General features: G+C 42.0%; 2 protein-coding genes and 1 long non-coding RNA gene across 7 annotated transcripts; 1 reads left to right on the top strand and 2 right to left on the bottom strand.

Annotated features, from left to right (window-relative positions):
- Positions 1–241: 241 nt before the first annotated feature.
- On the bottom strand, positions 242–4,544 carry LOC115566306 (uncharacterized). 3 transcript variants are annotated; one of them, XR_003980971.1, is made up of 7 exons: positions 4,082–4,544; positions 2,882–3,027; positions 2,678–2,758; positions 2,481–2,590; positions 2,218–2,385; positions 1,001–1,231; positions 242–823 (listed from the first exon to the last, which is right to left on the bottom strand). It is a non-coding gene; the product is annotated as an uncharacterized LOC115566306 (long non-coding RNA). The 3 variants fall into 3 exon arrangements; XR_003980972.1 differs by lacking the exon at positions 4,082–4,544 and adding an exon at positions 3,893–4,060 and having other exon boundaries at positions 2,481–2,587; XR_003980970.1 differs by lacking the exon at positions 4,082–4,544 and adding an exon at positions 3,893–4,060.
- Positions 4,322–7,116, top strand: LOC115566301 (tubulin beta-1 chain-like). Its single transcript, XM_030392124.1, has 4 exons — positions 4,322–4,547; positions 5,506–5,614; positions 5,699–5,809; positions 5,901–7,116. The coding sequence occupies exons 1-4, from the start codon at positions 4,491–4,493 to the stop codon at positions 6,959–6,961; spliced, it is 1,338 nt and encodes a 445-aa protein (XP_030247984.1). The 5' UTR covers positions 4,322–4,490; the 3' UTR covers positions 6,962–7,116.
- Positions 7,117–7,546: 430 nt separating this feature from the next.
- Positions 7,547–19,049, bottom strand: hspa4l (heat shock protein 4 like). 3 transcript variants are annotated; one of them, XM_030392121.1, is made up of 20 exons: positions 18,890–19,049; positions 18,602–18,770; positions 17,496–17,553; positions 17,236–17,376; positions 15,046–15,168; positions 14,859–14,958; positions 14,218–14,351; positions 13,888–14,132; positions 13,728–13,804; positions 13,486–13,637; positions 13,264–13,370; positions 12,939–13,072; positions 12,354–12,550; positions 12,010–12,084; positions 11,515–11,658; positions 10,597–10,722; positions 10,346–10,453; positions 10,125–10,244; positions 9,823–9,984; positions 9,373–9,724 (listed from the first exon to the last, which is right to left on the bottom strand). In XM_030392121.1, exons 2-20 carry the CDS (start codon positions 18,706–18,708, stop codon positions 9,536–9,538), a joined length of 2,499 nt encoding a protein of 832 aa, XP_030247981.1. In that variant the 5' UTR covers positions 18,709–18,770; positions 18,890–19,049; the 3' UTR covers positions 9,373–9,535. The 3 variants fall into 3 exon arrangements, with proteins under 3 accessions (XP_030247982.1, XP_030247981.1, XP_030247983.1); XM_030392122.1 differs by having other exon boundaries at positions 7,547–9,724; positions 18,602–19,049; XM_030392123.1 differs by lacking the exons at positions 17,236–17,376; positions 17,496–17,553 and having other exon boundaries at positions 18,602–19,049.
- Positions 19,050–19,201: the final 152 nt, after the last annotated feature.

A 19,201-nucleotide genomic window follows, 5' to 3' on the forward strand; every position in this document is an offset into this window, starting at 1 on the left:
TGAGGCTGATCCTGCAGTCAGGGCCGGATGTAAATGTAAAATTGTCTTCGTCTAAAACAAATCACTGAATTCTGCAGTTGACTCACATAGCTTCACTCAGTCACTTACTCACCTCGTCCACTGTGCTTGTGCCTCTCTGTCACATAAGCTAAACATCTAGCTGGCTAAATCATCATGTCTCAGTCCAAACTGTACAGTCAAAAATACAGTAAGGAGTGGGAATCAAACCCTGAATTCAAAGACTGGTTGAAGCCGTTTATTGGCGATGAAACACAGGCATATTGCCTGTATTTTAAGGCTGATCATACTCAAAAGGCCTTTTACAATATTGGCTCAGCTCTGCCTTGATGATCAAAGTGTCCACAATGCGATCAGTGATATCAGGAGTACCCTTCTGCCTGAGCTGCTGTCGCTTTGCCTGCTGCAACAGAGTGAGGTCCCCAGTATCCCACTCGAAAATGCATGCAGACAGACTGCCCATGAAAGTGGGGTAGAGGGGATGAGCATCTGTGGTGCAGCCAACAGCCAGCCTTTTCATAAAGTGCCAGATGTCAAGTCTTGTGCAGAGGTCTGGCCACTCTGCAAACCTGGTCTGCAGCTTGCTCATCCCCTCACTTACACAGCAGCCACAGTCCACATCTAGCAGCACAGAGGATGGAACAGCTTCCTGGCAGTACCGCTGCATGATCCCATACACCACAGCATCCGGTCCAGGTCCCTCCTGCATGGACAGGACGCTGGTCAGGATTTGGCTGACTTCGTTGCCAAGCAAGGTCACCCAGAGAGCCGTCCCATTGCCGTGGCTGGCCAACTTCTTTGTGATCTGGAATTAGACAACAGGAATGTTTAAGATTACCCATTCTTTTAAATTGTCTAAAGGCAGGGAGTGTATATAGATTTATTACACAGCATACTTTTATAATAGCTTCTAATGTAATGTTATCACTGATAACGATGTTAATGTGTATGAGTATATATTAGATAAAAGGAAATCTATTACACTAGTATTTATCCATGGGTGGTGATGTTGATGGGCCCCGGAGGCTCCTGGCAGACGACAGGGAAGAGGCTCCATTGATCCACAAAGTCAGCACACTCCCCAAGTTAGTGTGCCAACCGGTTCAGCCATTCCTTCCCATGATTCTCCTTCAGCTGCTTCACCAGTCGTGCTGGACTGTTGCCCAGGGTCCAGTCCCGAAGCAGCCTAATGACACGAATGTCACAAGCATACCTGGAATTCACATTTCATTTTGTTAATTGGTTTATTTAAAAAAGTGACAGTGTACAATAAATGTATTGGACCAGATAAAGCACGATGTTAATTGCCATATTTTCCCTGGGCATGCATACATGATGAAAAGATAATTCCAAATATTACTCATAAATATACTTGGCCAGTATTTATACACTCAGACCTTAATGACAACATGACTCTCAGCTTTCAAGAACATTTTAACATAGTAGTTTAAAACTAATTAGGTATAGCTTTGACGATCTTGTTTGTCCTATTTCATCATGATTTGTTGTAATAAATTGTTTATGGGGTAGGGGAGCTAAACCATACAATATCTTATATCTTATTTCAAACACTGATCATCACAATTCAAAGCTCAATTAAATGTGTGTTTTTAAAATGAATAATTTCAAAACAGTGTCACAGTTTACAAGGTGACTGTATTATTGTTGGATAGGCACATGAGCAGGACCTGGCACAAGACAGATTTGGTTATATCATAGTGCATGTATATCATAGCTAGTTATTCTGAATGATTTAGAATTTATTGAAATAAGTTTGAATTTGTCTTTAAAATTTAAATGTATTTGTTTTATGCTGCACTCATTAGTTACATGTTTATTGGAGGGTAATTTTTGTATTGTATGACACCGTAGCCTGTCAGCTGCTTTCCACTGGGCAGCACACCCTCACCTTCAGGTGATAAGGCATTCATACCATCAGCTGATGGGTAGAGAAGTGGTCTGGTGTTGGTGTCTGGTGGTAGATAAGGGCAGGGACCAGGGGCTTGTACCACAGCCTCATATCTGGCCGTAGTTTGCCGGTGTGAAATAGTGTGTTAGCAATTTATCTCTTGCTCATTTCACCTGGCAACCAGAATGAAGCTGCAGCTCCAGCAGTGGCTGAATGCCATTGTTGCATAAATAAAAGACACACAAAATGACTACAACAGAGGCAAACCAATGAATAAAGGCTAAACTCACAGAGGCTGCTGCCTGGCTGGTGGGCACAGCAGGGCTGGGGGTCCTCACAAAGGATAAAGTTGGGCTTGGGGTCTTCACGGAGGAGAAGGAGAAGGGCTGGGAGTCCTTCTACAAACCAAATTCGGCTTTATTGAGGCCTGCTGCGCTCCACCATTATGATTTAGTGAACTGGAAGGAGAAACAACAACAACAACAAATTCATTTTATGATGCAATGCGTACAAACAATTCATACAAGACATTAATTACTGCAACAATATTCACCATAGCTAAACTTGGAGGGGGCGCCGGAAAGACCGCTGGGCTTAATTATCACCACAGGCTGAGACTGAGGCCACAGGCTGAACATCAGCAGGAGACTGAGTGGCAGGCTGCTAAAAAAAGAGGATTATGATATGTGTTGTAACAGCAACAGCATAACAGCAATGTAAACAGACATGCAAGATTTTACTTATGCTCACCTTTACAGTGTGAAATCCAAAATTACAGAATCCTCCAAAGAGGGTGGTCTGTCAATGGTCCTGCATGGGGCATTTCTCCATCTGAAACAATCAGAATTCTATTCAGTCTGGAGTGTGATACTTTCTGCACCATCAGAATGACTATTTAACATCTAGTGATATGCATGATTATGAGTAATAGGTGGATATTTTGCTGCACTCTACCTTCTGGTAGAGGTCATACACTTTGCGCTGCCTCAGGGCTGGTCTGCTGCCTCCTCCAGCAGGTCAAACCCCAGAGCTGGCAATGTTTTCAGTCTCACCATCCACTCCCCCTCTCCCATTGCCTTGTGGCTTTTTAGTTTCATGCTCTGAAGACACATGGAAATAATCACAGTAGTTACAACTATGAATCACAGCATAAACAAAGTGTGCTGGACAAGTGCGCAAGTCCTGTGAAATTCCAGTCTCCGTGCAATAAACACATTTACAGGCTATATTTTTAGATTAATGCTACACACCATCTTGTCTTTATATCACAATGATGTGCTCACATGTCCAGTGCAATTGTATAACCATGATCATATCTATCATTTAGAGGTGTATATCATATATATATTTCTTTATTTTTATTTCATGTATCAGTGAATTATTCACTCTTTTCCTCTTCTTTGACTCCTGAGCTGCTATTGCAAGTAACTGGTGTAGGATCAATAGAAGTCGCGTTATCTTGTCATGTTTGCACTCAGGTACTGTAATGACATGACTATAATGTATCTGCAGACATAAACAACTGTCATACTTGGGCTTCAGGTTTGCTGATATGGACCATTATTTCTTGAAAGTAGTTTCAATTAATAAATAAACTAAGCAGCTAGATGACCGGTTAATATGTACAGTAGGTTTGTACTAAGCAAAACAAATGAACAGGTAAACACGGAATGGAACCATTTAATAATAATAAACTGTGCTGCTGAAGCACATACACCCTGGCCTAACACTGACGAAAAATAGCCAGTCAGTCAAGGCCAACCCAGGCCAGCAGACAATAATATTACGACAGACCCTAACCCTTCATGTTAATAACGACCAAACCTAGCCAAAGTGGAACGTCACACACCCTCATTGCTGCTTATTCTAAACTTACTAGTAAGATGACAAGGTGCTACTGCTAGCTGACATGTTTATATCATGAATGCTCGGTGAATTAAAATATATATAATCAAAATTGCATACATTTCTCATTTGCACGTTTCTCCTGCTCTTCTGCGCTTTCGACAGGGCGCCCCGGATGGCTTTCGCCGTTTCCTTTTCCTGATTGTAACCTCTCGTCACACTAACTAAGGTTACCGTCCGACCGCCCACGCATCAGTGTGCGCTAGCATGTTGTGACCGTGACGTGCAACAGCTACTTCTATTACTTACCATTAATTCCATTTTTAATGTCAAAGTATTGTTGTCGATAGAGGGATGGCAAAAACTGTTGAAAAATAAATAAAAATAGACATTACAATTTTAATTGTAATTTTTTCTCGCCGCATATTTGGCGCCCCTCGCTAGGTGGCGCCCGCAAGCGCCTATGTCGCCAGTAGGAAGGCGCGCCACTGACCGTGACTGACAAACGAACTGGACCAATAGCGGATAAGAATGTGAACATTTGATTGGTTTAATGTTTTGTCTGTAAAATATTCTTGGGAAAACGAACCAATAGACGTTTGAGCAAAGGCGAGAAGGGCGGGTCCATCTGAAATATGAAAGCGACCGTTGAGCTAGTGGGGCACACGCACACAGAGCAGCAAAGTCAGGAAGTTCTACCGTTACTCCGGAGAAAAAAATGAGGGAAATTGTGCATATTCAAGTCGGGCAATGCGGAAACCAGATTGGTGCCAAGGTTAGTAAGTTGATGTATGAATGTATGTATGTATCTATGTATTATTTTGAGTATTAAGTCGAGTCATTTTACCCAGTAACACCGTGTTCTATTATCTTGGAGCCGGTGCGCGTCCCAGAAGTCACAACCTATGAATATCAACGTTTCCTACTTGTGAAATTTGTCCTTAAATGTTTAATCCAAACACATATACTGTTTGGTTTTTGTTAATACGTCTAATTAACTGCGATGAATAAAAACACATTTTCATATCTTAGTGTGTCACGATTTCTGTTGAAGTAATGCCGTTTGTCTGTTGTGACATAGGCTACATCTTTAAACCGTCAGCTTAAGTGTCAGAATGTTAGAAACGGGCTTTCTGTTAACGTTAGCTAACTCTCGTCAGTCAGTTAGCTTACTGATGTCAGTTAACTTAGTTAAGTTAGCTTACTGAACTTATTCGGTAAGCAGTTCAGTAACTCCCCGTCAGTTGGTTAGCTAACAGTTACTGAGCTAGCTAATTGACGGCTTACAGACAATAGTTAGCTGACACTTAACCTTCGTCAGCCAGGCCACTGTCTTGTCATCTGAAAAGTGCTCCGAAGGAAATACTTAAGTCATATTACTGTGATGTTAGTATTAAATTATTTTTGTAGGAGAAACATAATTATATTTTCCAAGGTGAAGGTGAATGGTTTTTGTAACGTTTCCCATTCAATGAGGCCTGCTGAGGAACGGGTTTCAGCTAGGAATTTTCTAAATCATAGCTGCTGAGTTGCAGTCATTAGGGGGTCAGGGCTCGGCGCGCGGTAGAGGGCAGGGCGGGAAGTTAAAACAATTCAATAATAGGCGTTTAGTAGATCTGACATTTATATGCCAATAAATAACTGCACAATAACTACAACACTCCACATTAATGGATGCAGTGTTTAGATTTGTTTAAGAGTATACAAGGTTTACATATTCATCTTTTGTACAGTTTTGGGAGGTGATCAGTGATGAGCACGGCATTGACCCAACTGGCACATACCATGGTGACAGTGACCTGCAGCTGGACAGGATCAATGTCTACTACAATGAAGCCTCGGGTAAGTGTAGCACATTTCTAATTTTATTTGCACACTCTGAGACTACTTTTCCTTTTTCCCTAACATCTTTTCTGCTTTTTGTAGGTGGTAAATATGTCCCCCGTGGAGTGCTGGTTGATCTGGAGCCAGGCACCATGGATTCTGTGAGGTCTGGACCTTTTGGCCAGGTCTTCAGACCGGACAACTTTGTATTTGGTAATTTTGTGTTAATTTGATAAAATGTTCAGCTGCTACTCATTATGTACCAAGAGTGCCGAGAAGCTTAATCTTGATTCTTGTCTTCCAGGCCAGAGTGGTGCAGGCAACAACTGGGCAAAGGGTCACTACACTGAGGGTGCAGAGCTGGTGGACTCTGTCCTGGATGTGGTAAGGAAGGAGGCAGAGAGCTGCGACTGCCTGCAGGGTTTCCAGCTCACACACTCTCTGGGTGGTGGTACAGGCTCTGGTATGGGCACCCTGCTCATTAGTAAGATCCGTGAAGAGTACCCCGACCGCATCATGAACACATTCAGTGTGGTGCCTTCCCCAAAAGTATCCGACACAGTAGTTGAGCCCTACAACGCCACACTATCTGTTCACCAACTTGTAGAAAACACAGACGAGACCTTCTGCATCGACAATGAGGCCCTGTATGACATCTGTTTCCGCACCCTCAAGCTCACAACCCCTTCATACGGTGATCTCAACCACCTTGTGTCTGCTACCATGAGCGGTGTCACTACCTGCCTCAGGTTCCCCGGACAGCTCAATGCTGACCTGCGTAAGCTGGCTGTAAACATGGTGCCATTCCCTCGTCTGCACTTCTTCATGCCAGGCTTTGCTCCACTCACAAGCAGAGGCAGCCAGCAGTACAGATCACTCACTGTGCCAGAGCTCACCCAGCAGATGTTCGATGCAAAGAACATGATGGCTGCCTGTGATCCACGACACGGCCGCTACCTGACAGTGGCTGCAATCTTCCGTGGTCGCATGTCCATGAAGGAGGTGGATGAGCAGATGCTGAATGTGCAGAACAAAAACAGCAGCTACTTTGTTGAATGGATCCCCAACAATGTGAAGACCGCTGTCTGCGACATTCCTCCCCGTGGCCTCAAGATGGCTGCCACCTTCATTGGTAACAGCACAGCCATCCAGGAGCTGTTCAAACGCATCTCTGAGCAATTCACAGCTATGTTCAGGCGTAAAGCTTTCCTCCACTGGTACACCGGTGAGGGCATGGATGAGATGGAGTTCACTGAGGCAGAGAGCAACATGAATGACCTGGTGTCTGAGTACCAGCAGTACCAGGATGCCACTGCTGAGGAGGAGGGAGAATTTGACGAGGAGGGTGAGGAGGAGCTGGCATAAATGCCATTTCTACAAATCTATGATGTTCATTCTCTGCCGTGACATGTATCGTTCAAAGTCTTTCAGGTTTTCGGTGTTCTGTCGGCTGTTCGTGTTAAAATAGTTTGGTGTTAAAAATTCTTGCCTTTACGTTAATAAAAGTTCTGGATATTTGGTGTCTTTGGTTTTCATTATGAGATTAGTTATTTGCACAGTAAAGTAATGGGAAAGTGAGATTTTGAGTTGATGCACTGACTGTACATAAAGGGTTGCTGCATGTCTGGTATATTGCTAGAAATGAGCCACCAAAAGGAGTGTACTTTAAGTTTAAAACCTTGTGGTGCCATTACATAATTTTGTAAGAATGCCTTTAAAGCAAACCAGAAATGCATGTCATGCTGCTAGTGCTCTGGAATCCAAATTACATTTATATTAAACAGTTAAACTTGAGATCAGTGCAGACTAATTGACAATACCAAATCAAAGTTAATTAACTACTGCACAAACAGCTTTGTTGGATCACAAGTTATACCAGTGTATGACTATTCAAAAATGCTTACATCACAGATTACATGTTTTAACATCATTCATTGCCAGAATATCAGATCATGTGAAATGTGAGTTTTTTAATGAAAGGGTGTGTACAGAATTCAAATGATACCATAGAGTAGTGTTGATGACGGTTCTCAGTCATCCGGGTCATGGTAAGTCTAAGTGCTGTATCATAGGCAACTGGACTACTTGAATACAGCATTTCAAATCAGTGGCTGCATCCTTCAAAGGACCCAGCTTTTGTGGCCTTTGAAGGCGAGTCCTTCGAAGAGACCTTCAAAGGCTGGGTTCTTCGAAAAATGTGAGAAAAAAAATCAACAATGGATGCAAGTGCATGTAGTATCATATCCATGTGAAAGTTGACAGGAAATCTACATTTATTAAGTAAAATACCCTCACCTTTCCATGACTCTCATGCAGGACTTCAACAGCTCATTACAATTAAATGCACATGGCCAGTTATGCAAATTAGGCGATGACATCATTTAGCGACTTTTAGGACAGCCAATAGCAACTATCCTTACTGAAGAGTTGGCAACAGTGATTCCAATTTCCCCCAGTGTACTAATTGCTCGTTTTGTCCAACAATCCAAAACCCACTAACTTCATAATAACATGAAATCGAAAAGCAGCGAATCCTAACAATCAAGGAGCTGAACCCAGAGAATATTTTTCCATGTCGTGCTTTAAAAATCGCTTTAATGACTAAATATTAGATTTTTATTAATCAATATGTATACCTAAATTTCCTAAATCCTGTAATTAGCTCTGCCATGTTGATGGACAAAGACTTGGTCATGAAAGGTGGGTGGCATTATGAAATAAGTCACTGGAAAAAAATTGCTTTTTAAAAAAAATAAATAATTATTGGGTTAAGTAAAATTAACCACATTAAACCTTAACTCTGAAGGTTTGTGATGCTTATAAAGCAAGATGAAACATGTTATAATAAACTCGGTTTTTAAACATTTATTGGATTGTTCCATAATTGCCTTGATATTATTCACATGATTATTATTTCTTACTAGTTTATTCATTTAATTTTGAATAATTCAGGCTCCATCCACATTTTTGTTACGACTTAATTTGTCAGATTAACCAAAAAAATACCTGCAGCTCTGTTATGAGATCACGGATCTTCAATTCTTCCCTGTAGACAACTGTAGTTTTTGATCCACAATGAAAGTATTGACGGCAAACAGGATCCCTTACATTTAGTAGTTTTTGCAAGAGAATCAAACATATAAAGTATGTAACCTTCCAATCGTACTACAGTGTCCCAGTGTCATTACAAGACTTCACACAGACACGTATGGTAAAGATTTTGGCCAATTTCCAATCAGGTTCTGCTGCAGAAAATCAAAAAATAAATTTCAGACTTAAGAAATTTTGTCTTACAGACAAATGTATTTATTTTTTGCCATCTTTAAATCCTAGGACTTAATTATGGAAAAATGCAAGAAAACAAAAAAAGGAACTACGCAACCAATCACTTACTAAGAGATTTGGTGTGTCAAGCATTGCCATTGTAATAGGAATATGTTCTTTATGTACATATATGTGTTGGCTGCTTTTATTTACTAAAATAGTATTTACAGTCTCTAGACATGGACATGATTTCAAATTCATTAACTACAAATATATAATTTGTATTATTGCATACAAACTAATAGTTCCGCAGTAGCAATTGTTTGGACAGCACTATCTATAGGATTTACTGCTGATACTTAAGAGACACATGGAATGCAAACACAGGGGGTACCTTCCTGTATTGTGGTACAGAGGAAACAGTTTTACATCAGTTTAATCTATTGCATGATTCCTTCATTTATTAGGTATGTCAAACCTTTGAGAGAGTAAATCAATTCATTGTCACACAGAAGGTAAAGTCTGATTGGAGGGGGGGGCACAAAAAAAACAAACCCACAAAGGTGGCTGGTGTCAATGGAGAAATGGTCCCAGGTATTGATGTTTCTACTGTCTAAATGGTCAGTTGTGGTAAACGCGGTGATGGTTGCAGTGTATGCTTCTCAGACACTGATCTCAGTCCACCTCCATCTCTTTTGAGCCAGGCTTTGTCTGCTGGCTTCCCTTCGCCTCTCCCTTCCCTTCTGTTCCTTGCTTTGCTGTCGGGCCATTATGAGCTCCGCTGTTTTGGTCATTGACTTCAGCAGCCTCCTCCACCGTGGGCTTTGGCCTGTTGATTACTGGATTACATACATCCTCTAGTTCCTGGTGAGTAAGAAAAGTAGAATATGTTCGAAAATGAAAATCAGCAGATCTCCTCACAGCTAATGGAAGGATTTTATATTAAATGGTCATTCACATACCTGTATTTTGGCAATGATGTCTGCTACTTTAACTACAGGATCTTGAGTAATGGTGAGTCTGCTCTGTGCGTTCATCTGGCTGTTCATCCAGCCCATGCTTTCACTCACACACTTCTCCACCGTGCTCATTTCCTCAGCACTCAAATGCAGGTATCGCTCGTCCTAGGAAAAACATTTGTCACAGAATATTTACTAAAATTAAATCTGCAAATCTAAAACTTTCACTATTCAAACCTGCCATTTAAACAAGTTTTATTTCATGGTATTTAAAGGCATTGCATCCTTTGACTAAAAAGATTTACCTTCTGTTTAAAGCAATCCACAAACTTCATGTAGAGTTGCAGTTTCTTTCCCAGCTCGTCAAAAGCCCTCGGCCTGTCCTCGTGCTCTCTGTGTCGGTCTTGAATGGGTTGACCCAACCTCTGGAGAATAACAGTGTTCCCATATTAAAACACAATCAGGGCTTTTCTAGCTGTTTGTAAAATCCCATCGAATATTGAAAATGGACTAAATCAAAGCAAACCTTGAGTGCACCGAGCTTCTCCTCATAGACTTGTTTGGGTTGGTCCTCTCCATCCTCATACAGCCAGTTCTCTGTGTCCTCAAGCATCAGCGTCAGACGGTTACTGTCCTGTTATTAATGCCCAAGATAAAACTGATATTAAGTAAGTACAGCAGTGGTACATTTGCTGGGTACATCTCCTTAATTATAGTTGGTTTTACAATGTCAGCGGGACAATTATGAGAAAAGATATGTAAGAAAGCAGCACTCACGTCACCAGTGATATACTTTTCATAGATCCCACAGAGTTTGTCCCGCAGGTCGTATACATACTCCTCAACAGCATTTTTAGCGTCATTCAGCTCTTTCACCAGTTTGTCCTGGATAATCATCTGACGCTGAGAGGAAAAACCACACAAAAATGTCATAGAGGAGCCAAATCAGTAATAAACCTTACAATATCATGTTATCTAGCTCAGAAATCAAGCATTGACCATTTGTAATGAGTAATGTGCCTGTACGGGTGATTTGATTCGACCAAAAAATGTTGTTTGTTCCAAGAGAAAAATGTGTGACTGTGGTACTTAAATATTTGTGGCTGCATCCAAGTTTTTATTTAAGGTGCCTTATTTTTAATGTTTGACTGCAAAAGTATTCAGATTACAGTAGATTACATTGTTTTGTAATCCAACTGATTGAGTTACTCATGACAGAAAATTATTTTTTTATTCAGTAGCTGACTACATTTCATAGTATTCTGTCCCAACCCTGATTATTATGAATGCAGTTACTCATAATGATGTTTATGTCAAGCGGCAATACATTTAAAACTTTTAAAATCTAGTAGCCATCATTTAACATATTTCAGGCTCTCACATAATGACGGACATAAACTGCCACGTTTACGTCAAATCAAGGTATTTAGTCAGAGAGACATTATTCCTGAGATTTAAACAGGGGGAACCATGCAGACACTCCCCTACAGTGGTGCTGGCATAGATTAGGCCAGTTAGTCAGCATTAAACAGAGGAGCCACATTGCTGTGATCACGATCACAGACCTAAAGCCAAGTCGAGCACATGTCAAGCACATATCAGGTTTTAACTCCCCTCTATCCGTGAGTCCTCCGGGAATCAGCATTTCAATCAGACCATGAGTCAGCTTTTCCAAAGGCCAGCTTGAGCACTCACCTCATACTCCACAAAGTCGTTAAGGACATCGCTGTCGAGCTGTCGAATGTTGTTGGCCATGATGGGCAGATCGATACTCTTCACCTTGACTTTGGGCTTGCTTCCCCCTGCTGCTGGGTCCTGCTTTTCCCCAGCTGCCCCCTCCTGGATTTAGAAAGCAGAAAACACAATTATTATATTATTATTATATTTTCAGTCTAATTAATATAACCTTGTTTATCAATTTGAGTAACTTTTCAAGAGACAAAGTCCAAATTCTCTGATTCCGGCTGCTTAAATGTGCATAACTTCCGGTCTCTTTACTCCTCTAGCAAAGTAAACTGAATATCTTTGGATTTTGGACAAAACAAGATACTTGAGGATGTCGTCCTGGACTGTACTGACATATGTAGATCACATAACTAATTGATTCATAAAAAAAACAAAAAAACAATCAACAGATGAATTCGTATCTGTTTCATATCAAGACTGTCTGATACAAGCAGCTGAACTGACCTTACTGCTGGAACTGTTGTCTTCGTTCTGCTGGTCACCCTGGCTCTGGCCATCCTGGTCCACCTGCATTTTGTTCTGAGACATAACACATTTAGCTATTTTATGAAATCCACATTAAATCTAAATAACAAATATATTTTATATTTGTATGATAATTAAAGAAGAAATATAAACTGGTACTGTACATTAAACAACTGTAAAGGAATTATCTTCTAAAGCATATTTATATGGTTTCCTCAGGGACAAGAATAAGTAGGAAACAGGCTTTCAAAAAGTCAGAGGCTAAGCTTCTTAGCACATTTCATGGAACTCCATCGAATAGTTGTTGGAAAAAATCATCCTACCTGGTCCTCTGCCCTCCCCTCATTCTGCACCACTGGCTCAGAATCAATTTGCATATCCTCTCCCTCTCCTTTCTGCTTCTCGATCAGAGAGGCGCTGGACACGCTGAAGATGCCGTGGACGTTCACTCGCACTTTGACCTTCACTTTAGAGCTGTCTCCATCTGGCTGGGGAACCACGCTCTGGATAGAAAAACATCCTGGTGACAGATGGAGACAAAACGAGTGGTTTGTTGAAGCGTTTCCATTACAGGCCCTTAACATATTCCCTTAACAGACAGGTGGGTGGAAGTTACAAACTAATCTCCCACCTCAGAGTATACACATGAACACACACATGCACCAACAGACGATGATGGTGTTTGGCTCACTCATTAGGACCCATCTGTGAGAGACTGTGCCTTATTCCTCATTTCAATCCAGGCTTTAGATCCCTATAGGGACTCTGCCACAAATGGGCCACCCAAAAAACTACTTACAGCAAATGCTTCAATGACCTCTATTGCTGTAGACCAGATATCTTCTTTTTTACATCATCTGTCGTTAAGTCACTCAGGGGATTCAAAGGGACAAAATAAACAGAGTTACCTATCCTGTGGTCTGGGTAGGGGAGCTCCTGAGGGCTGCTATAGAAGGCTTCAAGGTCAAAGGGCTCCTTCTTGTGAAAGGTGATCACTTTGGAAAATGGAGCAGCGTGATTCTTACTGAACACCTCACACTCTCTGTGACAAAAAAAAAAGTGAGAGAAAAAGCTGCGTCAGGTTGTGAAACACAGTCAGCAAATAATGTATCTCGAGCCAGCTGGCTTAGCTCGATTTAACAAGTAGAGAAATTACTACAGAGAAATACAGAGTCTTGTTTTATGTAGTGTTACTGTCTTATGTGGCTCATTAAGATGTATAAATGTCCTTACCCCAGTCCATCATCTGTTGGTGACTTCCAGCGAAGAGTAATAGGAAAGGGAACCACGTCAGTGATGGAGAATTCCCGCACCTTAAATGCGGGTGACAAAATCGCACACTACACACAAACACACAAACAAATCACAACATTACATTTCATGAACCACAGAATATTTGTACAGGACTTCAAAACATGACGACATTATCCGTTGGCGTCAAGAGGAGAACGGCACCTGAAGTGCACAGCCTCTGGCGACAGCTTCGTCTGCGTTGAGCGTGGTGCTGACGTCTTTGCCGAAGAACTTGCTGATTCTCTCTTTGATGGCGGGGCTTCTCGTCGCGCCTCCCACTATCTCTACTGCATAGATGTCGTCCCGGCTCAGCTCTGCCACAGAACACACACAATGCACTTAGTGGACTTCATAGTATTCAAACAATACACCTTGATAAGTTCCACCACATTTGAGGGACATACTTGATTGTTCAAGCGCTGTCTTCAGTGGCATCTCCACTCTCATCAGATATTGAGCACTCATTTCTTCAAAATGGCCCCTGTGGGTTACAAATGAAGAAAAAACATCTATTATACTAGATTTCCACTTTGAAGATGCATGGTTGAGGAGTAAAACTAGTACCTGTTCATCCTGCTGGTGACATCGATGTCGTTCATGAAGCACTCTATGTTCAGTGGCAGATCGGAAGAGTTGGCACTCATCAGCTTCTTCAGTTTCTCGCACTCCTGGTGCAGCCGCAGCAGAGCCCTTGGGTTGTCCCTCACATTGAGCTTGTACTTGCCCTTAAACTCCTCGCAGAAGTAATCTACCAACACCTCGTCGAAATTGCGCCCACCAAGGTAGGGGTCAAACGCCGTGGCGAGGACCTGAAAGAGCAGAAATGACAATGAGCTTCGGGTTCAAAGGGACGGTGTAGGAGAAGGTCAAGATGGAGAAAGCTGAGAGACTAACTTTGAGTTTCCCTTTGTTGAAGGCAGTGACGGAGACCTGGAAAGATGAATGTCCCATGTCCACGAATACCACATTTCTTGGCCTCTCTTCTGGAGTCGGAAGGTCTTGTTTGTAGATCCCATAAGCCAAAGCCACTGTTTATAATAAAGACATTTATTTCTATATTATTTATTTATATTTAAGTCATAAAACCCTAATTAGTACTTATGTCTTGTACTTTATAGATAAAATATCTCACTGAATTCACATAAAAGAGCTTTGGTACTTCTAAACCATGCACCTGCATATTTTAATAATAATGTGACCTCAGCAAAGGCTGGTGCAAATATTATCAAATAGCACCATGGCCCAGTGAAATATCCATATCTCAGAAGATGTAACTCTTTGATATTGGTAAAATATGCAGAGAGCTGCAGAGATGTCCTGGCCTATAAGTCTTTGTTGGGGTCGGTACAGACCCCAACAAATGTTAGCTCGTCGTGGTTTCAGGTTTAGAAGGTTTTTTTTGTGAAAATGAACATTTTGATCATGAATGACCTATCTTGCTAATCCTGAATTGTAGCCCAATCTGTCAAAATAACCAAAAGATGACTTCCAGGCAGACCTGGTTGATACCACAGACTATTTGTGTGAACACTTACCTGCAGTCGTATCATTAATTAGCCGTAAACAGTTCAGCCCTGCGATCTGACTTGCATCAAACACCGATCGTCTTTCAGCATCTGTGAAAAAACTCGGGACCTGGAAAGGAGAGCACAAATCAATATGTTTCATTGAGCCACTTGGTGAACTAGGATGGCGGCCCTCTGTAAAGTCTTCATCACTCACGGAGATGACACAGTCCACCACCGGCTTCTTCAGGGCGCTCTCTGAAGTCTCCTTCAGCTTGTTGAGCAGCATCCCTGTGATCTGCTCCACTGTGAACACTTTGTCCTCATCCAAATATCGCACCTGTAGACATGACACAGTTACGCTAATGAGACTAATGCACATATAAATGTGTGATTCAGGGTGAATTACAGGGGGGAAAATAAACATGGGTGGATTCTATTCACTTGTAAGGGTCAGTGTAGTGGCTGCATTAACCCTTGTATTATGTTCGTTTCTCCCCCCTTACTTTGGTGTTCCCGGTCAAATTTGACCGATCAGGTTTAACTGCTCTTAAATTACCACAAAAAACATAATTAGAACATAATCATTTACCAAATGTTATTTAACACCCTTTAATGCTGTAAACAATGTTTCCAACTAGTTGTGAACATGCATAACTGCAGTGAATATACAAAGAATAGACACTGAAAATTATAATAATAATCAAAACGGAGACCAAATTCTCAGAACCTCAGAAAATCAACATGAATAGTCATCTGTGTGTGTGTGTGTGTGTGTGTGTGTGTGTGTGTGTGTGTGTGTGTGTGTGTGTGTGTGTGTGCGCCTCTGTCTCAACCTAAAATGTATGCTTCTGGGTGCATTTTGATAACATTTCCGTATTCTTTTGTAAATCCATCAATAGCTGTTTTTCTCAGTGTGAAATACCCCCACCCATTGTCTAGCCCTTGAAATTGAAAACATAAACTGGAGGAACGCTCACCAGCCTTGGAATAGGACACAGGAGTGGCATTGTACAATCAGGCTGGAGTGTGCCTTGCAAACATAGGCATCACATTTGTAGCTAACTTGTTTTATTTATACTCTCTTGGAGGTCTACCTGGTCCAACTCTCTCCATGTGTCCCCAAACACACACTTCCCCCCCAGGTTTGTCATGTCCAGTACAATTCCCTCCATGGATTCTGGTAAAAAGAGTTGGAAGCTGGACTTGTTGTCATCCACACGAGATATTACGTATCGTGTTGGCCATGGCGTCATCCTTACAATGTTTTCCACTCTTGCTCTGCCTCCTCTGTCCTGGGAGGAAGAATACCAGAGCAAGTTGCCACCCTTGGACTGGAATGTCACCTCAGGTACCTCTTCTTCTCGTGCCTCTTCTCCATGTGCCTCTTCCTCTGGAGCCTCTTCATCTGTTGACTGGTCAGTCTCATAAAGGTCTGGATCAAAATCAGGATGGATGTTGTCTTCCATTACTGACACATATTCCTCTATCTCCAGTTAAACTTCCATCTCGTCTTCATCTGATTCAAAAAATCGGTCCAGAGCCTCTATTACAGTAAATTTCCTACTCATAGTGGTCACAGAGTCAAATGACAGAAAGGCACAAATAAAGTTTTATATAGGTTGTCTATGAGAAAATAGTCTACTCTGTAAAGTGTGGTTCACGTGTAGGGATGGGCACATAAGCATGGGAAAGAGATCGTTTCCTATAACAAACACCTAATTGTTGAGTTTGAAATGTGTAAATCGGTATATATTGGGCCTTTGAACAGGTATGATACATTGTTAGGTCTGGAGAATGTGTGTGGCTCCCAGGTGGGCATATAAGCGCGAGAAAGAGACAGTTTCCCATAAATGACATCTAATTCTTCAGTCTGGAATGTATGGTACGCGTGGGGGAATATATACTGTATATGTGTGTGTGTGTGTGTGTGTGTGTGTGTGTGTGTGTGTGTGTGTGTGTGTGTGTGTGAGGGTGGGATGATGTTTGTGGTTGTGGATGTAGATGTGTGGGTGTACATGGGGATGTTTTCCATCTAAGGAATGAACATAATCTAGTATTACCCATTCATTTCATATGCCGGTCAGTTTTGACCGGGAACACCATGGGTGTTACAAAATTGATTAGATGACTCAAAATTCGTTGAAAGTGCTGATCAGAAATTTTATATGTTCAAATGCCTAGTGTGGAGGATATCATAAAGCCTTGAGACAATCAGAAGAAAAATAAAATGTTTAGGATCTTATGAAGTTGTAAATCGGTCAGATTTGACCGGAACATCATAGGAGGGTTAAAAGAACAAAGGTGTGCATTGACAGCAGAGAATGGTCAGGGTCAGACAGAAAGGGAGGGAAATAACAGAAAAGCAGTGAAGAGGAACGTGCTGGAAGTTTGTACAGTGCCTCACCTTAATTCCAGCATTTCCATTGGCCAGTTTATGTAAGCTGTAAGGCAGTTTGGGTTTTTCCGCTTGGACAAACGGGTCATCGAATGCTCTGCCGTGGAACTTTTTGAAGCCATGCACTGTGTTCTTGAAGTTTGTTATGACCTAAGATAAGAAGATGTGTTTTGTTAAGCTGTGTGCTGATTGTTTGTAACGTCATCATTTCAATGTGTAATGTTGCTTTTATTACAGTAATGTAGACAAACTGCCATGGTTTATCTTACTTGACTTTTGGCTGCGTTTCCAATGATGCGGTTTTTGGAGGCCAAAGACACACAAGCCCTTGATGGAAGACAGACACATCAGCAAAATTAGGAAGGCTACGGCAACAGAAATAATCCATTTAACAGATGTGGCAGACGAGGTACAACTGTAATTGACTGACTGTTGCAGACAGAATCAAATGTTCAGCGCAGAGAGGTGGATTTGGATTAAGGGAACATTTCACAAGGGAGTCTGAGGAAGAGCTCCAAACCAGGGCAGTGAGAACAGAGATTGAAACAGTTCACCTTCAGAAGTAAGCTCAAATACATCACCTCCCATTTAACTCTTCTTTTCAGACAAAGATGAGTGCTTTCTAGTCATATGAGCTCTAGGGATCCATCTCACATTGGCTGTGCTGTATGTGACAAGTCACTCCCTGGTTTCACCTTGCCATAAAAATATCCCCATCACTTAAAGGTGCAATGCTCATTCTCCTTCCCTGCTGCACAATTCCTGTTTGCAGGATGCTGCAGCACATGTTGCCCATTATCATAAACCCACATGGACATTTCTTTGCATTGCGAGATTAATGAATTCACCATATCCTCTATGAAATAAAAACTAATTCACTATTAACATACAATGTCGCGTTCACTGACGCATCCCTTGTCATGTCTGGGCTGGTCTTTGTACACGTTAAGGATGTCGCTTTTCTTTGGCCTGCCATAAGATCGCCATGTCATGTCAAAACCAATTTATTTCTTCTTTTAAAGACACAGCATACTAACATATTACCATGCTATACAACGTCATCAGCATACTGTCTTCTTTGAGATGCTTTTCACATTAACTTTGAAGCTCACTGGTGGTGACATGTCAACTGTAAATAAGAAGACTGGGTCATTTCATACACATGCGATATTGTGACCTACGTTCACCTGCTGTGACGGAGAATAAACCAAAAGTTGCAGGCCTCATGACAGCCACCACCACCACCGACACCACCACCATCCCCGCTGTATGCACACCATCGCCGCTCTGCCTCCAGTCGCAAACATTGCGTAACAAACTCACATCCACAGCACATTTCACGGAGATGATGACGCCTGTCAACATGTATACTTACGGTGTGCATCTGTCACTATAGTCGTTGGTGATGGTTTCAATGCCGCCGCTCCTGGCCACCGCGATGTAACAGTTCTGGAAGCCCACATCAATGCCTACCACTGACATTATGAGCGCTCTGCGATTCACCTCTTCTAAGTTTTCCTCCCGCAAACTACCGCACTTGACACCTAGGAGAAAAAAATATATATGTGCACATACACTGGAGGTCTCTGCCCAGATGGAAATGCAATTAAGCGTGTCCTCTGCTCGGGAAATAAAAGAGAAGCTCGCTGAGTAGTGCACTCACTGAATTACTAGCGGTTATGTAAGTCGAGCTGTTTATAGCAAACTCATTCAGAGTAATCCCAAGGCAATGGTGTCCAGAGCGGATTCTCCCACTCCAAGGCGGCCCTAACATCACCCAGCGGCTCTGACGGACGGATGCTCCGGTGCCCGCCCCGTCGCGCCCGGGATTGGCTGCGTCACACCCATTGTCCCGACGTGATTGGTGCAGCAACCAATCAATAACAGAAACATCTAGAACTCCCTGGAAAAAGGACCGTAGAGTACGTCACACGCAGTGGGGACAGCAGTGGCTCTGCAGACATGTTTGCCCTCA

This window comes from Sparus aurata, chromosome 16 (assembly GCF_900880675.1).
Source record: "Sparus aurata chromosome 16, fSpaAur1.1, whole genome shotgun sequence".
In the NCBI taxonomy this organism is placed as follows: domain Eukaryota; kingdom Metazoa; phylum Chordata; class Actinopteri; order Spariformes; family Sparidae; genus Sparus; species Sparus aurata.